This window comes from Bombus huntii, chromosome 10, assembly GCF_024542735.1.
Source record: "Bombus huntii isolate Logan2020A chromosome 10, iyBomHunt1.1, whole genome shotgun sequence".
In the NCBI taxonomy this organism is placed as follows: Eukaryota; Metazoa; Arthropoda; class Insecta; order Hymenoptera; family Apidae; genus Bombus; species Bombus huntii.
Window position 1 is genome coordinate 1,259,395 of NC_066247.1, and position 17,860 is coordinate 1,277,254.

A 17,860-nucleotide genomic window follows, 5' to 3' on the forward strand; every position below is an offset into this window, starting at 1 on the left:
CGTCGATAAGAACCACGCGGCTAGCGTAAGAATTCCTCGCCAGAAAATACAGATGGTTGCGCCTGAAAAACGAACCAAAGGATGAAGCAACCGGGTTTTAAGGGAGAAAACGAAAGCTCGCACGAATGGAAAGATCTCATTGCCCGCGGCAATGCTTCTTCGCGGTTAAATAGAATCGCGAACAGTCGCGATGGAAATTGATAAAATTTTGATAAAGAAAGATTTCAGAGATTACCTCGAGGTGAGTTCGCTTGGAACTCGGGAGGAATTAATCTGATATTTTTGATTCGTGTCCAGTGGATTTCACGCGGATAAATTGTTTTATAAGCGGAATGTGATAGACTATGATAATGATGAATCAGAGTCGACGGTATAAAAAGGCAGCTTAACATACCTAGCACGAATAATCGAATAGAGATATCGGATAACGATAACGTAAAACATATTTGACGCGTTTCGTTGTTTAAGTTCGCTATTACGTTTTCTTCCATCTATGTGTATTCGCACGATCGACAAAGACCGTAAACCATACTTTACCGTCCACTTAACTTTGACTAAAACGTACTACGATCGTTCTTTCGACCGATCGATCGTCCTGTATAAATCACGATTTATCCGTGCTCATCTTCTTGCCAGTATCGGTAAAATTTCCACGTTTTCAGCGTATCACGGTGAGCGGTTGCAAATGAACCGCGTGCCGATGCGGTTTCTCGAGCAGGGTGCAAAGGTCAATTACCGATAAACTTGGGAGGCACGTAAGCCAATGGCGCATAAAAGACGCTGGATCGAGGGGTTGGCGAACCGAGAAAGAGAGAAGGATAGAGAGTTTTAGGATGGCGAGGGAGGGCGGGCGCGCAAAGTGGCGGTCGTAAAGCGCAAAAGGGAGACAGCCAGGCTGAGACCGGTAGTAAAACTTGGCGTACGCGGCGGCGAGTTAAGAAATTGTCACGTGAGCCGACGATAGTCGTTGTTTAGAGGGCGGCTGCAGAGGCGAGAAAACCGACTCACCCTCGATTTTTGCCAGATTTAAAGCGTGCTACCGAGTGCTTTCGAGAGACTCTCACGTGACAGGCTGCGTTTAAGCCGCGCAATACGACGACACGCGATCTCCGCATAAACGAGCAAGAAATTTTTGACGCGTTTATCTCCGCCCCCGTTTCTATACACCCTGCTCTTTTGTCATCTCAGTTGAGCAACTGTGCGACAGATAAAACACGCGATCTATCGTTGAATGTGGACACGGGCGCGAGATCGGCTGCTTGAATTGCTTTTTCAAATCGGCTCGAACGAGTAACGGAAGTGGCACGTTTTTCGAGTGGTGACAAGGTGGCTCGATCGAGTGGACATGCGAGTGGAAAATGCGATTGTGTTTAGTGTAGCTGTTTGTCGAGCGCGCAATTATCGAACAGATTTCTATCGAATCACGTATAAAGTTACGATTATATAATTTGTGGAGAATCGTACGATTGATATTTACAGGACAATTTGGATTTTATACCGAAATCGAGAGTTTAAGTATTATTTAGCGGTACTTTCGTATGGCCCCGTAAATTTCGCATCATTTATGAAAATGAAATTTAAAATCTGATGAAAGTACTTGCCGATACTTTCTATATCCACTATATATACACACGTATACGTAGTGCTCGCACGTGTTTTTCGCAATTTACGTCGATCAACAGTTGACAAGAAATATTTTGTATTTTACGTTCGTATCATTTTGCAATTCTTTCGAATATTCGTCCCGTGTGTTCTATGCCTTCCCTTTCGCGTGGCATATTTACCGTGCGGTTTCGTCCGAGGCCAACAAAGTCCTAAATATCAAACAACGCTTTTAACCTACCGCACTTTCAACAATCCCTCTCTCTTGGCGAACGGAACGCAAACAACATCGAACAAATTTACCGACGACTCCAGCCGCCGGAGTATAGGGTCGGCCGAAATTTCGTGAAACGGGCGCAAATGACGGTCGGCGTTGTTCCTCTCCCTTCGCCCGATTCGCCCCGCATTGAAACCGCATCACCGCGATTACCAGCGAGATTCGAGATTCGTTCTACGCCACTATCGCTGGATAAAAGTATCGGTTTAAAAGCTCGATTTCGGGCCACGGCTGCGGGCCAGCGGGAATTTCTCTGCTTTTCCGTTTACACGAATACCGGTGATCCTCTGCCGATTCACGGTGCCCACGACCAAAGGATTACCAGACAGAGACAGAGGAGAGAATGGGAAAGATAGGGAAAGGGAGAGATAGAGATAGAGATAGAGATAGAGATAGATAGATAGATAGATAGGTAAATAGATAGATGGATAGAGAGAGACATAGAGAGAGAGAGAGAGAGAGAGCTTCGTTCTCTGCAGCGACGATGGCCGACATTCCGATAAATAATCGTTCTCAACGCGCGTTCTTGATCAAGGAGAAATCGTGTATTACCGGAAATACGTTATTAACCCATCGGCAATTACGACATTCAGGCATTCGGATTGACGTCCAAAGCGAAATTGTAATATTTCGTATTCGTCGATTGCACCGAAAGAACTGTCGAATTCAAAGTTCGACTTATAAGCAGATAATTAGTGCCTGTTGCGGAATGATTTACAACAGTTTGATGGTGAAAGATCGACCGAGGAAGCAAGGTGATTGACTTGCTAATTTGGTAAGAGGATTACAAGAACTAAGAAAGAAGGTCAACTTGTAAGAGGTTAACAGGAGATTAAGGGTAATTTATTGGGCTTTGCTCAAATTTGTCTCTACATCCAAATTTGTTTCTCACGTTTTGCTCGAATTCCCAACGCTTTATAACGTCTTTCTTATTATTAGAAACCTTAACGTGCTGAGTCAGATGCACAAAATTCGGTAGATGATGTACACGTAGACTTTCGCGGCTGACTGTACCTGATTCATTTCCCTTAATTGTGAATAACAAGAACGACGCTTTGTCAGCTGCAGGCTTGCACCAACTCTATTTTCTGTGTAGTATATATACATGTTATATATCATCGCGACATCGGCGAGAAAAGCATCAATAATTACCCCTTCACCCGTGATACGAGGTCGTTCGGTAGACATTTCATTCCGGTTAACTGAGCGATAAGAAGGACGATTATTTTCCATAAGATGACTCGCTAATGACTCCTCGATTCGCAGTTCAACGTCAGACGTACGTTTACCAGTATACACCGTCTATATAATTATAACGCAATCGATTCGACGCGACACGAATTACACCAGTTTTTACCGACGATAGAAATTGTTGTCGCACAATTCACGGAAATTGCTTTGACAAGTTATATCAATTACCTGGTTGCTAAAAACTGTATCTCGATCTATCATATCCGCTCCAGCCACTCTCTTCTGCCCTTCTGTTACAATCTGCCGATTTTTCAATCGTCGCGTAAGATTAAACGATATAGCCTACTTGTTTGTGACACAAAAAAATTACAGTTTTATATAGGAGAAAACTTTATACCGGTTCTAAAAGGAAAATGAATACTCATCTTATAAATTCCAAAGGAAACTCTTAATTAAGTTAAAAATCCTAAATGAAATTTTTAATTAACAGAAGAAGTTTAATTGAAAGATGTAACTTAGAAATTTTAAGGAAAATAAATCTTCATACTTCCGGGGTTCTTATTAACGCGAATAGCTTGAATTTTTTAAATTATGCACCGTCTAAAAGTTACATGGAGATTTTACTCTTTACTACACTAAATATATGTAGCCATGTACCATAAGTCATATTGCATCGTCGATACGATTTAGGTTGAAAAAGCTCGAGTTACGGTAGAAAATTTTACTATACCGAGCAACATTTTGCGAAATTGTAAAAGCGATAGAAAAATATTGTTACAACACAAGCTGTTTACGATGCTTTCAACCCTTTATGCCAGTGCATGAAGATGTAAGTAACTGCCGCTCGCTTTCATTGCTTTACTTCGTAATCGAGATTTAGACGATACAGGCCTTTACGCTCTAGAGACAAAATGAAAAAACACGCTTCGTATCACCCTTTGCAACTTGCGCAGCTTTAATTTTCTGTTTAATCTTGCCCGACACTGTATATTAAGACTTAATCCCTACTTGTGCCGTCGTCGATTAGTCTTTATCGTTATAACTTAGCATTTTCCTTTCGCCAGGGAAAATTTATAAAAACACGCGAGAACGGTTATTGCGCGAGTTACGTAAATCTTGGAAGTTACAACGTTCGTATCATCCGGATGATCGATCTTCAAATTTATTTATAACCATCCTTCCAGTCGTTCAACGAGAAATATAAGACAAGATTACTAAATATTCGACGCTGTTCGAAATATTTAATCTCTCCTTACGCTCGTAAAAGATATTCAAATATATATCATTAGAGTTATACCCTTAAAATTTGTTATACGTTTCTTGATATTTATGATATATACAGGTGTCTCGGGTAAGTGGGTCAAGCCGTAGCGTTCAAACGGTAGAAGATAAACGAAAATTTCATTAGGCAGAATTAAAATGGTTTCGAGTGGTGCATGTGACTGCTCTAGAAGTGGAGACGCTTTAAAGATGTTAACTTTACCCCTATTTTTTAAATTGAGCTATATACTTGTTGTACACCAGCAGATGCACCATTTTATATTTTAGGGGATCGTAGTAAGGTACTTATGCTTAAAAACGATTAATTAAAAATATTAATCGAATGTTATTAATTACTAATTAAAAAAATATCGGAAATATCAAGTATCTGCGTTTAATTTAAATTAAGATATTTTAACCCCGATTTTGTAAAATTAAATGCACGAGAACGAAGGAAAAAGAACGTGAAATAAATTTAAAAAATAGAATAATTTTTAGCTGTATCAACAGGCACATCTCATTTTCGGTAATCAAGTGTCAATGAAAATCCACCTCTGAATTGAAATTTTTTCATCATACGCGTTTCCTTTTATTCTTGATCGTATTAAAATCCATTTCGACGAGGTCGGCGGCCATCAAATCATACCACGGACGAGATTAAACAAAAAACGCTGGCTACCGCCTGCACATCCACTTGACCGGGTCGCAATTTTTCATTTCTGCTCGATTACCTCGTTAAGGTGGGCAGGTTCGTGCAACCGTCTATTGCAGATCATGCGTCATCTAGGTACACGATTGCTCGAATTTCGGTCTCGTGTTCGGGATGTCATAAAATTTCAGCAAAAGTGCGTATTTAACGTTAATGCGTTCGCACTAATGCCCGCATTTTCGACCGATAATTTCTTTTTAACGAAAGTATTCCGGCGCCACGTATGATCCTGGTAGATACACCCCTTACGTTAACTTTTTAATACTTAACTGTATCGAATATTTTAATAGACGGTTTATAAACCACTTACACGTTACGTACAATGTACTACCCGCTGTGAAAATTTCTTCCATCGTCTATCATTTCAGAGCTATAGCTCGTCCTACTTGCGTGGGACACTCTGCATATTATATTGTTCGTAACCGTCGGTATACCTACGCTTTTACGCGTTATTACCGTTAAATACTCTTGCTACTATTGAATTAATACGGAAACTTTAGCGAATTATTCGTAACGACCTGCCTATTTAGATGAAAAAACGTCACCCAATAAACGGAGGACGTGGCGTTCAACGCTTAAATAAATTACTCAACGTACAATATTTCACATTTAACGGCTATTCGGCCGTGTGTGCACCAATGTACGCACTCTGACTGTCCGTGAAAATAACAAATTCGATGAAAAATAAATAAAGTGAAAAATTAAAATTAAGACCCAGAGATACACAGAGAAAAGTTTAACAGCTGTTACAACTCGTGTGTCACGTAATTGAAATATATCCGAACGTGGCCATGATTCGTATTACCTTCACCGGGAAAATTTCAGCAATTTCATTAAAAAGGTTCCAACGAATAAGCACGAACGAACGAACCGAGTATTAATTGCTCGTGATGCGTGCCTGATATCGAATCATTGCTTAACGTTTGGCTACAAGAGTACAGATAGTCACGAAACCATAGGATAATGACGCTCCCCGGGGCGTAATTAAATCCGTTTCGTCGTTTCTACTTTCCAAGATTCGCTGCGTCAATAGCACCGACACAATCTGTAAAAAGTTCTGTAAAAAGGTCGAACGTCGAAGAAATTGTGATTCGAAATACGTCGATACGCGACCCCTATTGTACGGCGTTGGGACCGGGATTAAATCCGTACGTAAGTACTTTACGCGTTGTGGAAGTTTGCAGACTGTTTGAGGCAATTAAACCTGCTAAGCAATTCGATTCGAGGAATACGCGTGATCGTCGAGTTTACTTTCGAGTTTCGCAAAGAGAACACGTGTAAATACGACGTTCGAAACAATTAAGGGATCACCGTTTCTGAATGACTTCGCAAATGAAGCAGCATTACGACGCGGTACGCGACGAGAGTATTCTGGCGATCGTTTCACGTTATTCGCTACAAATTTTCGAACGGTTCGTGACTCGTTTCTAAAGGGTCGAAAGAACCCCCAGTATCGAACTACCATTTTATAATCTGTCCGAATTAAAGCAGTATGTGACGTGTAACCATATTTTTGAAAGAAGCTTCGGTGATATTGCCTCGTTCTTTAGACGCGCGATACAGTTACAAATTCCTAGCAATAATTATTATTAATGGTGCTCCATTATTAGCGGCTATAATAGGTCCAAAGTTCTTATAACTGCGACTTTTTCCTCACTTTACTCGTTTGAGATTATTAATATTTCTTTAAATGTAAAGTGTAAGTCGGCTACGAATTGATAACGCGATATCGATATTAATGGTTAATTGTAATTTACGAGGTATGTTTCTGAACGAATTATGAATCTAACATTTTTCGCAAAATTTCAATACTTTCGATATTACTTAAAGCGTGCAAAACGCAAATGTCATCTGTTTGATCATTATGAATAATCCATAATGTATTATTAATAGGGTGGTTCATAGTATGAGCAGAAAAATTATAGATTAAAAGAAGTGTTTTAATGTTCAAAATTATATAACGTCGGGAACGCTTATCAGAACGTGCAAACAAGAGCATCTAGAAATTTATGGAACACCTCGTGACAGGAGCTAATGAGTTAATTTCATGAGTAAAGTTAATCAACCTACTTAGGCTGCAGGTGAGCGAAATACTTTTTCCATCATTGATTATAATTTTTAGTTCAGGTGACACAACGTTTATTATTTATGCAAAATATGTCACTAACCAGCGTTTTCTGCTAAACAGTAGGTATAGAGAAAAAAGATGAAAGAAGAAACAACGATTTTATAGTCGGCGTAATAGCATATCTATCCCAACATTTTATATGTGTGATATTTTTCATAAAAACAAAAATGACTTAATTTCTTGAAAGAAATATCGTATATATTTTGTGATATATAAACGACATCATAGGGGGAAAAGTAGAACAAAAAAAAAAAAAAAAACGAGTAAACAGCGTAATAATTTGCTATGAGAAAATGTCAAAGAAACAAGTATCTACGAATCTAAGTTCAGTTCGCAAAAATAACGATTTATCTTTGTATCCATATTCATTTATTAACCACATGTCACCGAGATCATTTTTCTGTAATTTCTTCGTATTATCGAATAAGATGACCTACATCTACATATCGACCCTTACCTCGTGACGAGCGTCTCATCTGAATATAAAAAGCCCTGCAGGTATATGAGTTCATAGTTATAAAAGAGCCAAAGCGAGATCGTAACTTATATTTATCAAACGTATTCCTTAAAAATACAGATTTTGTCTATACTTGTGTCTACGTTCGTTAAGACCTAGACGTACGTCGATAATGTAATAATTTGTTTTTTAATGATTTAAGAAAAAGTTCCGGGGTATGAGATTATTGTTGAAAATGTATTAATCGAGTTTACCAGCTAGAAATTGTAGCGAGCCAGGTTAGGTAAACGTAGATGATCGTAGTCGATTATCTCGACTTTAACGTTGGAATCCATCGAGAGTGAAAATTTGAAATAGAAAAGCGGTACCGCGCGCCGTCACGAAAGCTCGTCGATTTTGTTGTGTTTGCACCGCCAGAAACCATACTCATGGTTTCTAGCAGCGAGTAAAAGAAGGTACGAGCGAGCGTTTAACTTTTCCGTCGGTTAAAGTATTCATCAAGACGTTAAATATTGACGAGCATCGAGTTATGAACTCGAAAGACTTACCTTTCGCATCAAGTATTCTTTGAATAATTAACCTAACTCCGCGATAATGCTTTGTATCAAGAATATATCTAATTGAACTACTTTACTGCCGTGGGAAAGGCGGATACCGAGTTTAATTGAGTTCGATTTTTGTCTTATATTTTATGTAAGGGTCTTGAAACTAAAAGCGATAGAAGATCGTTCGATCAAAGAGTGCCTTCATACCTTTTAAATGTGATATTAATTATGAAAAGTCTTTTTGGAACGTTATTTTACTATTTGATTTAAGATTTGTGATTTACGTGTTTGGCGAACTGCTTATCGATATTTTTACATACACGTATACGAAGGTATTGGTAGCATAAAAATTAGTTCGAATCGTTGGTTCAGTATTAGAATTATACAAGTAGAAAATGGTTTGGTAGTTCTCTGACGGAACAACTATACTTCTATACGGATAATACCCTGCAACCTCTGAAAATCAGCTCAATAGAAATATTCTTAGAAAAACATAAAAATAGCTTTTAATACAGAAATTTCATATCAAATTGCAGAAAAATTCACGAACGTTCGTAGTGTTTCGGGAAATAATCTTGTGTTACTTTAGAAAAGGAAGAAACATTTTCTCTACCAAGCAAATCTAGCGCTAACGAGTCTAAAGCTCGTTCGCAACGTTCGCTTCCATCGACGCGTGCCGTCGTCCCAAACGTTGCGTATTTATGCGCTTCAAGTATTGCGTCAGCTCTTTGTTATATCGTCAAACGATCCACGAGCAGCGGTTATTGGTTTGTCGACGTTTTTCCGAGATCTCTCGCTGCAGTCGAAAGAGGCTTGTAAAGTGTTTTATGATGCACGTTTACTCCACGGCTCTTTTACAAGACACATCGTTGTCAACGACCGTCGAAATTAAATTTCAGATTAAAATCGAGGCCAGCCGTTGTTCCTAGCACCGAACGGATCCGAGTTGCCGGATTCATGAAATTTCATAAGGCCGCCAGGGTTTTATTCCAACTTACCCATAAAATTATGTTAATTTTGAACTAGTAAATTTCGATGACAATGAGATTACCGATGTCGCGAATCGTTCCCCAGGGCTCTGGTATGGACTAATGGTAGATTTGGCGCTGAATCGACTTTGACCAACTTTTTAAGCGACTGATTTACTTGATTACAGATCAAAAGCTGGAAAGATGATTCGTGACTATCTGATGCTGCTCTCGTGGCTATGCGCGGTGCAAGGAAAAATAGGTAAATGTATGCATACGTATATAGACGACTGTGTTTGCTACCGTACCGCGGAGATCCAACCTCGATTCTACGTAACGCGCGTCTGAATTGTACGCGTTATTTCTCGTTGCATACAACCATGTTGCCGACTGGCTGAATTATTAAAACGAGTGAAACTTTCCACGTCGAATATGGGTCGGCGTTCTTTGAGCGCGATCGAGACAGAATTTATTCGACAGTCGTACATTAACGTCCTCCCCCTTGTTACGGTTAATTATGGACGAAGTTAACAAGCTGACGTAACGTACGACCACTAACGAAAATGTTATAACAAAGTTATCGAGTTCACGAAAATTCCTTGACCCAATTCACGTGAAATTTCCTTTCCTTTATCTTCCCTAAGGTATTCTGTTTCAACTAAGGTTACTTTGAATGCCGATATAAGTATGATTACTTGCAAAGTATTTCAATTTCCAAAGTTTCTCATTGGCAGTATTTTACTCGTGAAACAAAAATTTTCGTTGGATCATTCAAATGAAAAATTACATTTGAAATGGAATTTATTTCTTTACAATGCATAGTCATTTTGTACTTGCTATTAAACCTATAAATATGATTTGAAATAATTAACAGCAACTTTAACACCTGGATATAACGCCGCGTTATTACTTCGTATTAGAAGCGTTTTAATGGCCTACGCAGAACGGTTTATACTCATTTTTCTTTTAAACGGTTGAAAAACATCTTTCAGGACAGAATTAAATGGTGTTAAATTTCTGCACTCTGTTTATGTACATATTTTTATGCAATTGTGCGGCTACAAACATAGTAGTACAGCGCATAGTGGATAGATAAAGATATTATTGAAACTGAAATGCAAAAATAAATATTTTATTATCGATCGTAAAAATATAGCTCCGAAGTCTTGTTAATAATCACGTTAGAACTGGAATAGTACGGAATATATAGATTTAAAACAGAAGATAGAATACAGAAGATAGATTTAGATCGGAATATAGATAGAACGAAGGTACGGATTTCTTTTGCAAACTGAACTAACTAGAAATTTTTCAGCACGGTAGTTTAACAATCCTGTATGCAATTTATTTGTTACGCTATCCTGTCCTGTTTACTCTTATGTGCAATATTACTTAAAAATTGTGTAGATATCGTTTTTGAAACGCACAGCGAAAGACCTATCCGACAGGAAAGTTTTGCACGATATTGTTACGTTTCGGTGCTTTAAAATTCTTGATCGATCCTAATTAAACGATCCTGGTCAAAATATTAATTCATCCTAATTTAAAACGCTCGAGATTCAACAACAACAGCCATCGGGATTGCGTGTGTTGGTTTGATAAATTCAATCTACCCGTTGAATCGATCGTCGAGTCTAATTACTTTGCAAACTAGCCGCACTTCGTGAGAAAACGGATTGCGCGACTAATTTAAAACAATCCGTCTTATGTTCGGCGATTCGATTCGTCTCGATTTGATTCGTCGCGCTGGAAAATACGAATCCGTTTACCGATGAGGATCGAATTCGTTCGAAACCGTGCTTCGCGTTTTCGAAGGCATCAACCTCGCAGTTTTGCATCCTTGTCTCGTCGTGACGTTACGTTGATTCGCGGAAACGGTAGGGGAGAAACGATGAATGAAAATGCAACGGAACGAGATGCAAATAGAAGCTGAAACGCAGAAGGCGCGACGACCTCGTTCTCTCTGCTTCTAGGGTATTTCTGGCACATCACTGACATCCACTATGATCCGAGGTACTCCACCCAAGCAAACGCGGCAAACGGTAAGTAACTTCGTTTTATTTTGTACGTACGTTATATGTCTTTGCCTTCTCCTTATCGTTGTCGCGAGACAGCGATTTTTTATGCATCTGTGCGAAATTCAAAGATGCAAAGATACACACAATCGATATAATATACAAATATACATACACCTACCGACAAAACTTGACAAACATCATGATCGCCTGGATCGATAAAATAGTAAACAGAGATAACAATTCATACACGAAATTATAATACGTTTTTTTTTTTTCGATTACGCTACTGTAATACGTGTATATGAAACAAGTAGATGTATATAACATGAAAATATAATAAAGAAACTTTATGTTTCATATTAACCTATGTTTCGGCTTCGAAATCTTGCCCTTCGTTTTCAATCTCATTCGCTTCGGCAAGCGATTCGATATTATTTATATCTTTCGCATAAAATTTCGTAAAAGAGCAGTCGTTCCATTATTATTTGTCATTGAAAAGACTAAATATCACAGCACCGACTGTTAATCAAATCCGAAGAAACGAAATCTTTTTTCCCCAAGCTCTGTCGCAAAATATTCGATAAAATTTTTCCCTTCGGCGATGTAACCTTTGCACAGTACGCCCCTAAAGTTTAGTCAAACATTTCAGGAACAGAATATATTCAGCTTTCACCCCTTGCTACCCGTGCCTATATTTTCCTCCTGTTCCCGTCGCTATTTACCGATCGTTTTAAAGTACCTGGCGTGTTTGGTTGGCACGAGGTTTGCATGAAATAACGCTACCTGAAATTGCGTCCCATACCAAGCACGAGCTGGGGCCGACTCCGTGTCATTTGGACGTTAGCGTGGCAATACACGAGCGTCCGCTGCGCTGCTCCCTTAATACGAGCACTATGTTCCCACGTGTTCGTTTCCTCATTTCTGTTTTTCTTTGTCTTTTTTTTTTTTTTTTGTCTTCTTGTTTCCTCTTCAGCTTAGCCAGGTCCCTGCTTTCAGCGTGCTGGAACACGAAGAACGGTGTGAACAGCGGTCGGAAAACCCCCGGAGAATTCGGTGACTACGGCTGCGATTCGCCCTGGGCCCTGGTAGAATCAGCAGCGATGGCAATGACATCCAATCGCGGCGAAGGAATCAAGTTCGTTCTTTGGACGGGGTAAGTTTACAAATTTGTACTACGAATGACTATGAATAGTATTGACATGCCATCGTATTTACATTTATTGCATTTACATACTAATTAAATAGGTACAAGTACATTAAATTTTGTATCGCTCAATAACAGATACTTATCGTATGACTACAAAGGTTTAATAAGGATATATCGATATATGGTATAGAATATATGTCGATATTGCAAGGGTATGTGCTAATATCTTTTACAGCTATTACACGCATATCTCTTATCGTCGAAGAACTTTCGACGTTGCTCGTACAAACAACTAAACGAACGAGAAAAGGAGTAACGAAATTATATAGTATTTTTTTGAAATGAAAAGCTTCCGAAGTGCTGATAACCGACTTAGATTTCCTCAGTTTGTGGTTCGAAATATCGCGTTTCTCGATGGACAGATTAAATTCGGTGTCTGACTTGTTGAAAAATTAGCTTATACAGCGCGAATCTCGACACTGTCAGAACTTTCATTCTACAACTTCGTTCGCGGTTCAAGTCAAAAGTTATATAGAGTTGGGTTGACAATCAAAAATACTACGCTAACGCTGCTCGCTTTAGTATTCTTATTATTAGCACAATATGATGTAGGATTTGCGGAATGCTCAACCGATTAATCGGCGTATCGCTATCATCGGAGCAACAAGCTTAACGCGACAATTCGATTTTCATGGAGTAAAAAATTAATAAAAACGGATGCCCAGATAATGTGACGTGAAATTCTAATTACTGGGTAACTACGAAAATAATAAACGACGAATATTCAACGTGTCAACAACGGACGGAAATAGAAATCGAGGATGAAATTAACGAGCATTCGATTGGATGACGAATCGGTATCGCATGAATGTTCTGATGGCTATTAGTAAATTGGCCGATGAATCAACGAAAACTGATTAGCCTTTAACACGCAGTTTCGTAAACTAATCTGATAATTGATAATTCGCAAACTGGAGGAACAAGAATGTAGTGGACTATAAAGATTTGTGTTTGTTGGACGCAACACAGTGGCTGCGTGCTCCGTATAAATTAAACCGTACAATCGCTAGTTTAATAGAGTTTGATCGATTTATTTACATACAACCGAATCGCGAATGTTAATGCACTTATGAATAAATTATCGAACAAATTGATAATTCCCTTCTGATTTGCGAAATCTAATGAACATTCATTAGTATCGATATAAGTTTATTATCCCAGCCAATTGCACTTGTAATTTCTTTAGCTTATTATCGGAAAGAAATTATAGAAGCGGGAGTTGTGTTTAATTACACTTTCTCACGGTTTCTCTCTTGACGGTTACGCTTTAATTTTCTTCCATTGAAATTTTAAATCGTGTGTATCTATAATACGATTTGAAATAATACAATTCCTGGAATATTATTTTATTTGCTTTGAGCAGATGTTACACAGTTTGTAAAAACGTAACAATTCCATTAATTCTTAAGTATTTCTACGCAGGTACAGATATATATGCACATATAGTGTTTGAGCTGTAATCCTATTGTAAAACAAACTTATACGCATAGTACTGTGCAACCACATTATCCAGCATGCATAACATGCACGAAAGTTCAGCAGTTCCATGTGTATACATGTATGCGTTATACTTCTAACCAATTATCAGGTAACTAAGAAAGTTTGTTTCTCTCACAATAGGGAAGATAGAGAAGTAAATACGGAGAAAACACATTTTATTCGTTAGGATAGTTACTCACTCTCACATTCATTTAACTTTCTTTTTTACGGAAAAAGAGTTTATAAACCGGTTGTAAACTCTTCTAAAAACGATTTAGAATGAAAACAACTTCTCCAATGTTGATTCTACGATTTCCCAATTTCTGAATTGTCGATGCTGAAGAACATTGCTTTATCTCTCTTAAGTTTTGTTTCTGTTTTTTTCGGGGGGGGGGGGGGGGGGAATTTTTTTTCTATGCATTTATAAATTAAAAAATTCTACGTATATTAATTTGAAATAATTAGTAGTACGAGAAAAAATATTTTTCTTTTAGCAGTCACCTTTTCAGACATAACATTTTATCGAAAAACAAAATTATGCTAATTACGTCGACGTAGCAATTATTATCTCAGCTCTTTTATCAAAGAAACTCCTACATTATCGACGAAAAAGAATATTTAACGCGTCAAAAATATTTATGTAACGATACAACGAGTTATCGAACAAGAAATCCAAATGCTAACTCATGTAAGTTTGCGCTGCAACTCGATTTCGAGGTTTTGGTTGTTCCGACTTTACGTGACTGATATCGTATTTCACCATCAATTCACAATACAAAGTTGATATCACACACTCTCACGAACAACCCAGATTACTCAGCAAGAGTCAGAGTCACACGCGAAATCTACAATTTCTCTATTCCCGTTCCTCCGTTTATAGCGTTCTGTTTTCAGTCTTTCAATGTACTTTAATGCTTCATCTTAAACTACCTCCGACCACATTATTACGAATCTAAAATTGCCCGATATATTGGATTACAGTTTGCATCTGTCGTACGTTCGCCCGCGAAACAAAAATGAAATATACAGGATTACGCAAGAGATTGAAAAGATTTTGACGATTAATTAAATTTTCTCAAAGAATGCTGATAAAGAACGCAAATGTTGAAATCAAGGTATTCCGTGTAAAATGTAGCTCTTATAGCGGCATTCCTCCGATTTAAATTGGTTCCTACATATAGGAATTATATTACTCTGAAATTATAAAGATCGCGCACATGCACAGCCGGAAGATACAACTCCTAACAGCAGCAGCGGGTCCAGACAATGTAATATTCTGGAATCAAATAAAAATTAATGAAGAAAATCTTCGCTCCCAGGGAAAAAATCCAGTCTCTAAGAGAATCTAATTGCAGCAATTTTTGTAATGGCGTTCTGGTAAAGGGTGGTACGAAGTTCCGCAGCTTTCTCATTAAGTTCCAACAACACGTGTACGTAGTATATACAAACCATTTTTAACTACGTACTTGTCTAGATACGAATCCTCTGTTCATACTTCTCGACTTGTATCATTCGATTTTCCAAGTTCTTAATTAAATTCGCCATTTAAAAATGCATACAACGTGCATATAACGTTTTATAAAAGTTTCTTTGCACGTCTAGATACGAACAGGTTGAAAATTTTCATTCATTTGGAAACCTTGACGCTTTGACATCAAGATATTTTTCTCTCCACCACCGGGAAGAAGGAAAGGAAGGGAGAAATGTAAAATGATAACTGTAATTTCTTATTTAACGAGTTCTTATGATACGATATTTCAATGCAAAGTCAGAATTAAGTGAAATCTTTGCGAGACACGTTATTAAAGAGAAAGACTTCATTTTCTATGGGGATCTGTCTGTAATAATTCTTTTAAGGCCTTTCGATAAATCAGAGCTAAAACGTGTTACCAAGCGTGTGCCAAGTACTAAGTGGAAGCCATACGTGTGTATACTTAACGTCCATCGTTTCTTAAGCTACATACTTTCCTGGGTTTATCGCGTCTAATTTTTAACGCTTCGACGAACATTCTATTTTCTGTTTCGAACTATGCTGTACATACGTAATACCGATACCGTCTCTTTTGAAAACATCTGTCATGTGCTAATTTTATGATAGAATTAATTTATTCATTAGTAGCAATAACGATAAAAGTTCCCCTTAATCCCCTAACCGGGTATGACGAAATATTTCGTCATGTGAATATAGTTATTCCTACATACGCAAGAAAATATTCCCCAGTAAAAGGTTAACAATTTAGATCAAGAGACAGACACGAATCGATTGAGAACAGGTATACTTTCCTGATTGTAAAAATCTGTATGCAAAATGGCCAATATGCCTTTTAGTAGTCTATGACTTACATACTATAATAAAAAACAGTCATTCTCAGTCAGTCTCGTTCTTCTTGTATCGACTTGGAGCTGAAACCGTTGAGATGCTGGACTACAGCATCCCGCTTGAATTTATTCGCATTACGCGAAGTAACGTTTCTTCGTATTTGCCAGGGAAATCGTAATAATTCTGACAGACGCTGGTCAGCCATATGTTACGTACTCTAACGTACTTACACTAACGAGCCTGTAACTACTTGTTGCAGTGACGCGCTGACGCGCACTACTGGCATGAGCGCCGAGCTTCGTCTGCAGTGTTTGCGGAATTTGACCGATCTGTTGTCTCGCACGTTTAAGGAACAGTTTGTGTTTCCGGCGCTCGGACACGACGACATCGGGGTGAACTTCTCACAACTCGCCGAGATCTGGCAGCATTGGTTGCCGCAGGAAGCTCTGGATACCTTTAAAACTGGTACGAACAAGTGTTTTCCTTTTTCCCTGCCTTGACTCTTCTCTTTGGCTTCTATCGTTATACTGGAAGATATTTCTCTATGTGAAAGCGTTTTGCAATGGCGAACGGCTCGGAAATCGGATTAAAGCAAGCGGACGTACTCTTGAGTCCGAATCTCTCGAGAATACCTATGTTTCATATAGAGAAATTGTTTTAGTAATATCGATAAAAGACGACTGTTTTCTTTTTCCATTATTTGCTGTTTTCTATTCCGAATCCAAGTCGTGGCAAAAGAGAAAAAATATTGATACGAGTGTACTTTAAACCGATTATACAGTTACAAAGCTTCGTTTCTCTCTTATTTCTGTTTTATGGACAGGACTATTTCATATACGACGCTTTGTCTTAATTTATGCCTCGCACAGCATCTTTCAAATTTATTCAGTTTTTATTCACTTTCGTTTATTTATTTTTTCAGCTTCTCTATTCAAAGAATGTCAACACACGCTATACTCATAAGCCTTTTGCTCCTCCTTTCTTTCTTTACCATTCGGAATTGAACGAAACCTAATTCATACGACATACGATTAACAACAACTTCCACCTAACGATATAACAGATTTTTATCCCACCAACAACCTCCTTTACAGAGTAGTCGCTTTAATAGCCCGTACAACCCTTTTCAGATCCATTATTTATGCGAAAAAATCAATACCACTTCGATACTTCTCACCCAATACAATACGAGCATCCCGCGTTGGCTTCAATCAGCCGCCATTTCCACGAACGTATACCCACTTCAATCTTTACGAACACACGAACGAATAAAATTCAAGCGCAGCGCTCGAGCAAACAAAAATTTCTTCCCCGAACAATTCTCCCTTCTACCTACCGCTTCCTGTTGCCGTCGTGCCGTTTCAATAAAAGTCCAATAACATCCGCCGTCCGAGCGAATTGCGAAAGAAGATCGCGAAAAAGAAAGAAAAAAAAAAAAGCGAGCGTACTCCGCATAAACTGGCAGCTTAAACGCATCCGACTATTTCGTACACTTGTTACAGCCGGATATTACACGATAGAGCAGCGCTCGGAAAAGTATCGAATCATTTTCCTCAATACGAATTTGTGGTTGAACACGGCTGACAATCGTATGCTACATCGCTCCGGAAGTAGTACGATCGACAACACGCAGGATCCTTTCGATCAATGGTCCTGGTTCCAGATGACTCTCGAGACCGCGCGGAGGAAGAAGGAAACG

The 17,860-nt window shown here is 38.4% G+C and overlaps 2 protein-coding genes across 5 annotated transcripts in view; one reads left to right on the top strand and one right to left on the bottom strand.

The window, feature by feature from the left end:
- The window catches only part of LOC126870512 (uncharacterized), a 111,849-nt gene that overhangs the window by 48,563 nt on the left and 45,426 nt on the right, over positions 1–17,860 (bottom strand). The gene's annotated exons all lie outside the window — the stretch shown is intronic.
- Positions 1–17,860, top strand: part of LOC126870337 (acid sphingomyelinase-like phosphodiesterase 3a) — a 49,879-nt gene that overhangs the window by 14,561 nt on the left and 17,458 nt on the right. For all 4 annotated transcript variants that reach the window (XM_050627942.1, XM_050627940.1, XM_050627941.1 and 1 more), the window contains exons 2-6: positions 9,326–9,399; positions 11,111–11,179; positions 12,152–12,308; positions 16,421–16,626; positions 17,664–17,860. In XM_050627942.1, coding sequence (XP_050483899.1) covers positions 9,342–9,399; positions 11,111–11,179; positions 12,152–12,308; positions 16,421–16,626; positions 17,664–17,860 — 687 coding nt within the window. In that variant the 5' untranslated portion in view covers positions 9,326–9,341. The remainder of the gene's footprint in view (positions 1–9,325; positions 9,400–11,110; positions 11,180–12,151; positions 12,309–16,420; positions 16,627–17,663) is intronic.